General features: G+C 41.5%; 1 protein-coding gene across 3 annotated transcripts in view; it reads right to left on the bottom strand.

The window, feature by feature from the left end:
• The window catches only part of usp40 (ubiquitin specific peptidase 40), a 36,232-nt gene extending 23,964 nt beyond the window's left edge, over positions 1 to 12,268 (bottom strand). For all 3 annotated transcript variants that reach the window (XM_061968136.2, XM_061968138.2, XM_061968137.2), the window contains exons 1-3: positions 11,889 to 12,268; positions 11,757 to 11,824; positions 2,799 to 2,912 (exon numbers count right to left, since the gene is read on the bottom strand). In XM_061968136.2, coding sequence (XP_061824120.2) covers positions 2,799 to 2,912; positions 11,757 to 11,824; positions 11,889 to 12,096 — 390 coding nt within the window. In that variant the 5' untranslated portion in view covers positions 12,097 to 12,268. The remainder of the gene's footprint in view (positions 1 to 2,798; positions 2,913 to 11,756; positions 11,825 to 11,888) is intronic.
• Between the last annotated feature and the right edge of the window lie 274 nt (positions 12,269 to 12,542).

Below are 12,542 nucleotides of genomic sequence, written 5' to 3'. Positions count from 1 at the left end.
TAAATCAGGTATGAAATCCTGTGGTACCTCAACTTAAGAGTGTTTGGAATTAAGACAAATTTGTATGCTTCAAAGGGAAACTGCACTTTTTGGGGAATTTTGCCTATCATCCAAAATGATGAGAGACAAGAAGACAAAAGTTTTTTTTGTTTTGCATTCTAACATGTAAAAATTGGCTTGTTTCTTGCTGGTTAGCAATGCAGCTAATGGGAGCGATCAATTCTACCTCTAAATCACATTAAAAATGCATTTAAATATGGTCAACAATACTTCATTAACATACAGTAACCTGTATAATAACCAAACTGTAGCGACATTGTTATTGTAAGAGCGAACACTGAGGAACTATTTTTCTAGCTTAGTAACACATCGGTATGGTTCGGTATTAGCCATAAAAGCTAGCTACGGCAAGGGATAAGCTAGCTTCTTCTTCAGAACGAAACGAGTGAGAGTTTGTAATGCACAACACAATGCGAAAGGACACCAATCTGTACTGAATTAAAAAATATGAACAATCATATTACAGTATCTGTAAAGTAGTAGCCCACATTTCATGTTTTGTTTGTACACAGCTCGCCATATTTTTTCTAGTGCAGCTTGTCTGATCTGTCGGCAAGTGAGCAGGTGTACCTAATGTTATAACCGGTGACTTAATAATATGTTTTTGAAGTTTATTGTCGACTCTGTCTGAAAAAGATAGCGGTAACAACTTAAAAATATACATTTAAAAAGTGCCCATTTTTTAAAAGATAAATAAATTTGATACTTTTTAAGAGGGTGGAGTGTGGTTTCAATCACCATCTAGGAACGCCTCCACAAACAGCCAGCTTTTAGACAGACTAACGGGTTAAAAAAGTGACTGTGGAACAAAATGTATGCAAAATTGAAACACAAAGCGTATCCATAACATGACTCATACTAGGGATGTCCCGATCCAGGTTTTTGCACTTCCGATCCGATACCGATATTGTTTTTGCACTTCCGATCCGATACCGATACTGACCGATACTGGCCTATCCGAGCATGTATTAAAGTTTAAAGTTATTTAGCCTACTTAGTTGTCAGAATCATGTTGAAAAGGGTTTTAGTACTCTTGATAACAACTAGCCAGCTGAATTAGGGGAGTTTGAATAATACACAATGGTTGGTAACAAGAAACTGACCTGTTTATTCAAGGATAAACACAAAATAGACAAAATTATACATGACAAACAGAAATGGCATCATTGAAACTAGGGCTGGGCAATATGGCCTTTTTTTAATATTGCGATATTTTAAGGCCATATTGCAATACACGATATATATCTCGGTATTTTGCCTCAGCCTTGAATGAACACTTGATGCATATAATCACAGCAGTATGATGATTCTATGTGTTTTGATTGATTGATTGAGACTTTTATTAGTAGGTTGCACAGTGAAGTACATATTCCGTACAATTGACCACTAAATGGTAACACCCGAATACGTTTTTCAACTTGTTTAAGTCGGGGTCCACTTAAATTGATTCATGATACAGATATATACTATCAGATATATACTATCATCATAATACAGTCATCACACAAGATAATCACATTGAATTATTTACATTATTTATAATCCAGGGTGTGGAGGGGGGGCGCCGGATGTAAGTGTCAAAAAGACAGCCAAAAGAGTTTGATATGAGAATAAATCTAAAGTTAAAATATAGGGTAGAAATGCACCCATTTGCAGGAAATGTAGTCTTGATTTTCAAAATTTTCTTTCAAGGCTTGCATGTCTACATTAAAACATTCTTCTTCATACTGCATTAATATATGCTACTTTTAAACTTTCATGCAGAGAAGGAAATCACAACTAAAAAAATCACTAATTTTTTCATACGGTGTTGATGTGGACATTTTTGCCTCGGCATTTTGATGGTGTGGGCGTGTGGCACCGAATGGAGATAAGCGTCTCGACAGACGTTACGATATTTGAACAATGATGACGAAAACTGTTTTCTCTGTCGTGTCCGTGTGTCGAAAATTGTTATGCGCTTATTTTTTTTAATTTGATTTTGTGCGTGGCATAGATTTGCTATGCGCAGAGGACGCTTAAACAGTGCGCAATTGCACAGGCGAGCACCTTAGAGGGAGCGTTGCTCGCACGGCTGCGCTAGCATCACAGCTAACGTTAGCCATGCTGCTACCTCTCTGCTCGGGGAGGACGTATACGTATGTGACGTATGACGTGACAGTATGTGACGTGTGTAAGAAGGTGCGCTTGCTGTCTGTGAGAGGTAGACACAGGAAAGAGTGAGAAGAGCCTGTCGTGTAATGCCAGCAGCTAAAAGCAACTGCGTGAGAATCAACAGACCTGTGGATGTGTTGAAGGTGTGCTGGAAAATGCGGAACGGAAATTACGGAGCAGCAAAAAAGTGGAATGTATCATTTAAATCGGTGCGTTGGAAAACACGGACCGGAGTTTGTTTTTTTAACTGGATTTGGATCTGCATTTTCCCATGCCTTGCCGATACGCATTTTTTGGCAAATATCGGCGGCCGATCCGATCCAAATATCGGATCGGGACATCCCTAACTCATACACCACAAAGCAGGGTTTAAAAGTAAGGTAAATTAAAATTTCTAATATTATAATTATTTTCCAAAAATATTGACGCTTTGTGTCGTCCCAATGCAGCTGGACTGCCTCTAGACAAAGATGACATCCCTTCTTTCCGCGGGCCTGCCTTATCTCTTGGCTGCATCCAGTATCACGGAGTGATGAATCAATCGCTAAGTACACAAGTAACTTGAGCCTCTCAGGAACACACACCTCGCTGCTGTTCCAGCCAAAGCTGTCAGTGAGGTCAGCAGTGGAGGCACTCTGCTGGTCCACGAGCAGAAGACGAGCAAAAAGTCTCTGCAGCTCCAGTGGGATCACTCGGACCTGAGGAGCACAAAAATAAGCCTTATTACACTTCACAGCACTCACGGTACACTCACATACATAAAATGCTTTAGTTAACACCTTTATTCAATAAACCTGCAGAGCATCTTATAGTGGTTAGGTGGGTAGACCACATCGAAAAAAACACCAACCGGGCTCTCGGATTAGCACCAGGTCGAAAACATTGGCATTAGCATTCCTGCTTTTAACCAACTCCACAATAATTCTGTACTTGAAGTGACATGAGTGGTCAGCATGCAGCAGCTTTGTCTACCTTAAGGATGGGCAATGGAATGTGCACACTATGACTATGTATTATTTATTACTATTTTTTAGTTTTTAATTGCATTGTACTTTTGTTGCTGTATGTAAAATAGGCGCCGCTGAAGTGGCAGCTGGTTACAGCAGCTGTCGTTTGTTAGGTTTTTTTTTTTAATGTTTCCCTCTTGTTTTTATGCTTTTGGTTTAAACTCAGCGGGAATGCGAAACAAGGGGTGGGACGTTTGCGCTACTTTTAATACTTTTTGAATCTACACAGTTGAATAAATAAAGTCTATCCTATATCGCTTAATAGAGAGAGAGAGAGCCAGAAAGAGAGAGACACACAGGATGGCAGCGTAGCAATATCAATTAAAAAATTAAAATATTTCCCAATATTGGCTTTGATTTGAATCTCTTGTTTTTTGTCTTTCAAGTCCCCTTGTGTTCAGTGAGTTGTTTCCTGACTTTGTAACCAATAACCAAACATTTTTTTGATAATAAAAAATATTGATGTAACCTCTGTAGTATTGACTAATTACATGATTACTGTCGATATTTTGATCCACCCACCTTTGCTTACATTCAAGAGTTACAGCTTGTGGTTAGCATATCCTCCTACAGCAGTGCTTCTCAATTATTTTCTGTTATACACCTCCAGGAAGAACAAAACAGTTCCTGCATCGCACCATGCCGCCCCAGGGGGGCTTGCCCACCATTTGAGAAGAAATGTCCTATGGTGTGTAGTGAAGCATGTTTAGCTATGCCTCGTCCTCTAGAAATGATACTTGTTAAAAACTGTTTATTTGCCGCCATGGAGGAAAAGATTATTGACTTAGAAGTAGCTTTGCACTGTGGAGGGACGTTAGCTGCTACCAAGAATGCTACATTGCGTTGAGGACGCGTTTGTTCGCGTCTCACTGTCAAATTTGCGGGCTACAGCGAGGATGTGTCATCAACATGCATTATCATGATAGAACAATAGCATTAATAGCTCAGCCAAATTAATATCATTCATATTGTATATCGTTCATATCGCGCAACCCTAATGTGGAGCACAAGTTACATAAATCATACACAACACGTATTATCTAGACCACAAGGAAGTGTTTTAAATGTGTATTTAAATCACTGTAGGTCATCCTTTGAAGGTTAAAAATCATAACATCCATCCATCCATCTTCTACTGCTTTTCCCTATTGGGGTCGCGGGGGCGCTGGAGCCTATCTCAGCTGCATACGGGCGGAAGGCGGTATACACCCTGGACAAGTCGCCACCTCATGGCAGGGCCAACACAGATAGACAGACAACATTCACACTCACATTCACACACTAGGGCCATTTTAGTGTTGCCAATCAACCTATCCCCAGGTGCATGTCTGTTAAACATAATGAGTTTTTGCATTTCAGAAATAACAGCCACTTTGATTATCGCCTGCTTCCAACTAACAAACCAACCTATTTGCGGTTAAGGTAATTTAATGTCCCATCTATATCTACAACGTTTGACAAGAAAATATTTTTTTGTTGTTGCTCCCAGCATGTTGTAAAAAAATACAATAATAATTCCTTATGAATGTGATACATTATCGAACACTAATTAGCTTTTTCAACTTAACCTTGGTTAAGTTAGCATAGCATATATTGACCAACATTGGATTTAATGTACAAAATGTATCAAAGTGGTCACTTCATTTTTCAGTATCAAATCAAATCAAATCAACTTTATTTATGGGCTGGAAAAAGTTTGGACACCGCTGATTTACAGCATACTCTAATCCAAAGATGTCCATCTTTTTTAATTGTACATACAGTATACAGTGGAACCTCGATACGTACCCTTCTCTCTATTTGCAAACTTTTCCATTTCCAAACATTTAGGATGAGCCAAATATGCCTCTGTGTGCGAACCATGTCTCTGTGTACAAACGCTTCATTCAGTTATTCATTTCATCCCACCTGCAGGTAAAAGCAGGGTGCAGCAATTTCGGGTAGGCACAGCCCTCCACGTCACTTGCTGCGCAGTACATTATAGTCACTACTCAGCGCTTCAGTGTGTGTGCCTTTTGTGTTTGTTTTTCCCCTTTTGACTAGTTTTGTACATTTTGCTAACTCAAGAGTCCCAAAAAGACAACAGACCAGCGTGGAAATAAGGAGGGAATCGCTGTGGAGTTTAAGAAAAAAACGTTGGCGCTCACAAGTATGGCAGAATTGACGAAGCAGGCTTCGTACCACAGAAAGTTTTACTTGTGATGAAACCGCAGTTTTCTGGAAAGAGATGCAGACTTATTCAACAGCCGAGAGAAGAGATACCTCTCATTTAGCAGCGTGTCTTTTAAAGCACACAAACTTAGACTTAGACTTCCTTTTTATTGTCATTCAAATTTGAACTTTACAGCACAGATAAGAACGAAATTTCGTTACATAAGCTCATAGTAGTGCCGGATAAAAAAGCAATACGGTGCATATATACGCTATTATAAACACTTTCTACACTCTAAAATGTGCGTAATTTTAACATGAAAACTTAAATGGGTACTTGAATCTCAATGTACTCAATCGTACTTTGAGGTACGATTGAGGGGGGTTTGGGGGGCGGGGTTTGGTGGTAGCGGGGGTGTATATTGTAGCGTCCCGGAAGAGTTAGGGCTGCAAGGGATTCTGGGTATTTGTTCTGTTGTGTTTATATTGTGTTACGGTGCGGATGTGCTCCCGAAATGTGTTTGTCATTCTTGTTTGGTGTGGGTTCACAGTGTGGCGCATATTTGTAACAGTGTTAAAGTTGTTTATACGGCTACCCTCAGTGTGACCTGTATGGCTGTTGATTAAGTATGTCTTGCAGTCGCTTACATTAGTCTGTAGAAGCCGCATACAACATGTAACTGGGCCGGCACGCTGTTTGTATGGTGAAAAAGCGGACGTGACGACAGGTTGTAGAGGACGCTAAAGGCAGTGCCATCACGGCACGCCCTTAATATTGTTGTCCAGGTTAAAATTGGGAGAAATTCAGGAGAATGGTTGCCCCGGGAGATTTTCGGGAAGGGCACTGAAATTCGGGAGTCTCCCGGAAAAATTGGGAGGGTTGGCAAGCAACGTTCCCTGCGCAATTGCGCACCGCTCACGCGTCCTCTGCGCACAGCAAATTTATGCCACGCAGGAAATCAAAAATCCCATCTGAACTTTAAACAAAATAAACACATTACAATTTATTCTGTATGATTTTGCAATGCAACTCTGAGTGACAGGTGACAACAAGGGTGGCACCAATGAATAAAACAATCTTTGTCAACACAGTTCAAATATCGTCTGTCGAGACACTTTACGGACAGGAATTCCATCAATCACTTTTTTGAGCAAAACTGTTTGTAACCACACCAAAAACACGAGTAAAAAAACTTTTATCTATAAAAACTGGCAATTTTCTCCCATACAAACCAGGCTTAAACCAACGTTATCATCCGTCGTTTCAACAGAAGCCGCTCGCTCTCTCACCTGCACCAACACACGCACTCATGGCACTTAGCCAGTGCTGCGTTTATGGCCACACAAAAAGTCGGACAACCCCAACGCCACACAATGTGTAAATGCCAGGTTGTAACACTCTGACTCCTCAATCAGATGTGTGCTTATTTTACTGCCATTTATTAAGAATGTTAATCTAAGGATATTATTCTTGAAATATTGTCACTAGATTTCATAAATGCTAATAAAAAGATGCATTTTACAGACATAAAGTTACAGGAACTAAATGTAATCTCTGAAAGGGGTAAAATTTTTTTTTTAAAAGGCAGGACCCGCAGCCAGACATACAATACTAGCACATAGGTCATGAAAAACATGTTTTTTTGTTATTGTCATTGCAAGAGGGCAAAATCACTTATATCAGAAAATTATTTTAATAAAACATTTAAATTGTTATGATGTCAGGTTTGGGACAGGTGTGACGCTGGTGTGGCACGTCTGATGTTGCTCACATGTGCTCCACTGAATGCTCAGGGAGTTTGTGCGTTTGCTCACACACACGAAAAATTAGAGGAAACATTGTTGGCAAGTATGTTCACTTTATGAACATTATCACAATTTCAGAAGGGTTAAAACCATTAAAAATCAGTTCCCAGTGGCTTATTTTATTTTTCGAAGTTTTTTTCAAAATTTTACCCATCACGCAACATCCCTAAAAAAAGCTTCAAAGTGCCTGATTTTAACCATCGTTATATACACCCGTCCATTTTCCTGTGACGTCACACAGTGATGCCAATACAAACAAACATGGCGGATAGAACAGCAAGGTATAGCGACATTAGCTCGGATTCAGACTCGGATTTCAGCGGCTTAAGCGATTCAACAGATTACGCATGTATTGAAACGGATAGTTGTAGTGTGGAGGCAGGTAGCGAAAACGAAATTGAAGAAGAAACTAAAGCTATTGAGCCATATCGGTTTGAACCGTATGCAAGCAAAACCGACAAAAACGACACAACAGCCAGCGACACGGGAGAAAGCGAGGACAAATTTGGCGATCGCCTTCTAACCAACGATTGGTATGTGTTTGTTTAGCATTAAAGGAAACTAACAACTATGAACTAGGTTTACAGCATATGACATACATTTGGCAACAACATGCACTTTGAGAGTGCAGACAGCCCATTTCAGGCGCGCTAAGAACATATATTTTTCCACGATTTAGGCACTCAGGTTAAACATACCTAAATAGACACAAAATACTGCATTACACAAGACTACCCGAATGTACTCGAATGATTGAAAAAAAATAAATGTTTTTAGGCTAAATTATTGGTAAACACAGTTTTTGTATAATAATTTACGTAAAACCGCGAGTAATGAATAAAGTTTTCATCAATTAATATATTCTGTAGACATACCCTCATCCGCTCTCTTTTCCTGAAAGCTGATCTGTCCAGTTTTGGAGTTGATGTCAGCATCTGCTTTGAGTGTCGCAGGATATCCACACATTCTTGCCATCTCTGTCGTAGCATAGCTTTCGTCGGTAAAGTGTGCGGAACAAACGACTGACCATTTCGTCGGCTTTCCCCACAGCCTCGTATTTTGAACAAATTTCGTCCAATTTCTTGCCACGTTCGCATCTTTGGGCCACTGGTGCAACTTGAATCCGTCCCTGTTCGTGTTACACCCTCCGACAACACACCGACGAAAGTGAGAAAATGGCGGATTGCTTCCCGATGTGACGTCACGTTGTGACATCATCGCTCCGAGAGCGAATAATAGAAAGGCGTTTCATTCGCCAAAATTCACCCATTTAGAGTTCGGAAATCGGTTAAAAAAATATATGGTCTTTTTTCTGCAACATCAAGGTACATATTGACACTTACATAGGTCTGGTGATAATGTTCCCCTTTAAAGACACACACAATGGCGCTGACAATACGCGAGTGGACACGTGATTTGTAACATAATCCAAGATGGTTGTTGTTATTTCGGTTGTTGAACGTATTGCTTTTTGGGTGGATTACATGCAACCCTGACCCTAACTTATTTTCAGCAGTATTGTATTTATTTAAAGTAAGAAAATGGCGGATTGCTTCTCCGAGAGCGAATAATAGAAAGGCGTTTAATTCGCCAAAATTCACCCATTTAGAGTTCGAAAATCGGTTAAAAAAATATGGTCTTTTTTCTGCAACATCAAGGTATATATTGACGCTTACATAGGTCTGGTGATAATCCATCCATCCATCCATCCATCCATTTTCTACCGCTTAGTCCCTTCGGGGTCGCGGGGGGTGCTGGAGCCTATCTCAGCTACAATTGGGCGGAAGGCGGGGCACACCCTGGACAAGTCGCCACCTCATCGCAGGGCCAACACAGATAGACAGACAACATTCACACTCACATTCACACACTAGGGCCAATTTAGTGTTGCCAATCAACCTATCCCCAGGTGCATGTCTTTGGAGGTGGGAGGAAGCCGGAGTACCCGGAGGGAACCCACGCAGTCACGGGGAGAACATGCAAACTCCACACAGAAAGATCCCGAGGCCGGGATTGAACTCACGACTACTACTTGAGGTTTTCCATCAAGCATGGAGTGATAGTTTAATAACTTATAAACACATGCTTACCCTAGCTAAAGCTAAATATTACTCAAATCTCATCCACCTCAACAAAAATGATCCGAAATTTTTGTTTAGTACAGTAGCATCGCTAACCCAACAAGGGACTCCTCCCAGTAGCTCCACCCACTCAGCAGATGATTTTATGAATTTCTTTAATAAGAAAATTGAACTCATTAGAAAGGAGATTAAAGACAATGCATCGCAGCTACAACTGGGTTCTATTAACACAGATACGACTGTATCTACGAAGGATACCGCCCTCCAAAATAGTTTCTCTCTCTTTGATGAAATAACATTAGAGGAATTGTTAAGATGTGTCAATGGGACAAAACAAACAACATGTTTACTTGACCCATTTCCTGGGAAACTTATTAAGGAGCTTTTTGTATTATTAGGTCCATCAGTGCTAAATATTATAAACTTATCACTTTCCTCTGGCACTGTTCCACTAGCATTCAAAAAAGCAGTTATTCATCCTTTGCTCAAAAGACCTAACCTCGATCCTGACCTCATGGTAAACTACCGGCCGGTGTCCCACCTTCCGTTTATCTCGAAAATCCTCGAAAAAATTGTCGCACAGCAGCTAAATGAACACTTAATGTCTAACAATCTCTGTGAACCTTTTCAATCCCGTTTCAGGGCAAATCACTCTACGGAGACAGCCCTCGCAAAAATGACTAATGATCTACTGCTAACGATGGATTCTGATGCGTCATCTATGTTGCTGCTTCTTGATCTTAGCGCTGCTTTCGATACCGTCGATCATAATATTTTATTAGAGCGTATCAAAACACGTATTGGTATGTCAGACTTAGCCTTGTCGTGGTTTAACTCTTATCTTACTGACAGGATGCAGTGCGTCTCCCATAACAATGTGACCTCGGACTATGTTAAGGTAACGTGCGGAGTCCCCCAAGGTTCGGTTCTTGGCCCTGCACTTTTTAGTATTTACATGCTGCCGCTAGGCGACATCATACGCAAATACGGTGTTAGCTTTCATTGCTATGCTGATGACACCCAACTCTACATGCCCCTAAAGCTGACCAACACGCCGGATTGTAGTCAGCTGGAGGCGTGTCTTAATGAAATTAAACAATGGATGTCCGCTAACTTCTTGCAACTCAACACTAAGAAAACGGAAATGCTGATTATCGGTCCTGCTAAACACCGACATTTATTTAATAATACCACCTTAACATTTGACAACCAAACAATTACACAAAGCAACTCAGTAAAGAATCTGGGTATTATCTTCGACCCAACTCTCTCCTTTGAGTCACACATTAAGAGTGTTACTAAAACGGCCTTCTTTCATCTCCGTAATATCGCTAAAATTCGTTCCATTTTGTCCACTAGCGACGCTGAGATCATTATTCATGCGTTCGTTACGTCTCGTCTCGATTACTGTAACGTATTATTTTCGGGTCTCCCTATGTCTAGCATTAAAAGATTACAGTTGGTACAAAATGCGGCTGCTAGACTTTTGACAAGAACAAGAAAGTTTGATCATATTAGGCCTATACTGGCTCACCTGCACTGGCTTCCTGTGCACTTAAGATGCGACTTTAAGGTTTTACTACTTACGTATAAAATACTACACGGTCTAGCTCCAGCCTATCTTACCGATTGCATTGTACCATATGTCCCGGCAAGAAATCTGCGTTCAAAGAACTCCGGCTTATTAGTGATTTCCAGAGCCCAAAAAAAGTCTGCGGGCTGTAGAGCGTTTTCTATTCGGGCTCCAGTACTATGGAATGCCCTCCCGGTAACAGTTAGAGATGCTACCTCAGTAGAAACATTTAAGTCCCATCTCAAAACTCATTTGTATACTCTAGCCTTTGAATAGCCCCCCTTTTTAAGACCAGTTGATCTGCCGTTTCTTTTCTTTTCTCCTCTGCTCCCCCCTATCCCTTGTGGAGGGGAAGACACACAGATCCGGTGGCCATGGATGGGGTGCTGGCTGTCCGGGGTCGGGACCCGGGGTGGACCGCTCGCCTGTATATTGGTTGGGAACATCTCTGCGCTGCTGACCCGTCTCCGCTCGGGATGGTTTCCTGCTGACCCCACTGTGGACTGGACTCTTACTGTTATGCTGGATCCACTATGGACTGGACTCTCACAATATTATGTTAGACCCACTCGACATCCATTGCATTCGGTCTCCCTAGAGGGGGGGGTTACCCACATATGCGGTCCTCTCCAAGGTTTCTCATAGTCATTCACATCGACGTCCCACTGGGGTGAGTTTTTCCTTGCCCTTATGTGGGCTATACCGAGGATGTCGTTGTGGCTTGTGCAGCCCTTTGAGACACTTGTGATTTAGGGCTATATAAATAAACATTGATTGATTGATTGATTGATTGATGATACTCAGGACCTTCGTATTGTGAGGCAGACGCACTAACCCCTCTTCCACCGTGCTCCCCTCTGGTGATAATGTTCCCCTTTAAAGGCGTTTTGGTCGCAGCTCATATTTATATTTCGCAGCACTTACTTTGGTCCCCGTTTTGTCCTTGTCCTCAAGACATCCCAATTCTTCAGTCCCCAAACTGAACAGCTCCTCTGCACAGGAAGCAAAATCATCAACACAGTTGGCGGACATTATGTTTCATCTCTGACCTCTCACCTCTGAACTCAGGGGAGAAAAGGAGGGTCTGCAGCAGAGAGTTGAGGTAGCAGGTCCCTCCCTGGTTCTTGATGCCGCATAGGTTGCTCCTTCCTCGGGGAGCCGGGGGCTCATCTCCCCCCTTGGCGGCTCCCACACCGGAGTAAGCAGAAGAGGAGGAGAAGCCATCTTCACCCCCCTCCGCCTCCTCAAAAAGATTCCCAAACATGACGTTTTGTTTTGTTTCTTTCTTTCGTTTGACCGTGTGAACGCGCCACGCCACCTGTTGCTATCTCATTTTGATTTTGGTCTTGCCCAGTTCTCTGTTGACAATTGCCGGACTGACGCGCAAATAAGATGACTTGACGGGGCTGAACATAATAGCAACTTGTAAACGTGTCTTAATGCTTCTTTTTTTTTGGAATGAACTCACAAAACACGCAGCTAATGACGATGGCTGTCTCACCTGGCTTCACAGCTCAGTCAGCCCCAAATGAACACTCTTGCCTGTCGGTACCAAACAGCGTCTAGAAAGAAAAAAAAAGGTGTGAAATTGCCTGCCGAAACGCCAATGAAGTAGGTACATTTATGTATGTTTTGGAGTGTTTAAAAAGCCTGTCTTAGCCTGTTTTAATCTTAAAGCGACGAACGTAAATAAAGAAGCCGTCGGTGCAT

Source organism: Nerophis lumbriciformis, linkage group LG08, assembly GCF_033978685.3.
Source record: "Nerophis lumbriciformis linkage group LG08, RoL_Nlum_v2.1, whole genome shotgun sequence".
NCBI classification, from domain to species: Eukaryota; Metazoa; Chordata; class Actinopteri; order Syngnathiformes; family Syngnathidae; genus Nerophis; species Nerophis lumbriciformis.
Note: the sequence above shows the minus strand (reverse complement) of the source record. Positions and strands in the feature narration are given on the sequence as shown.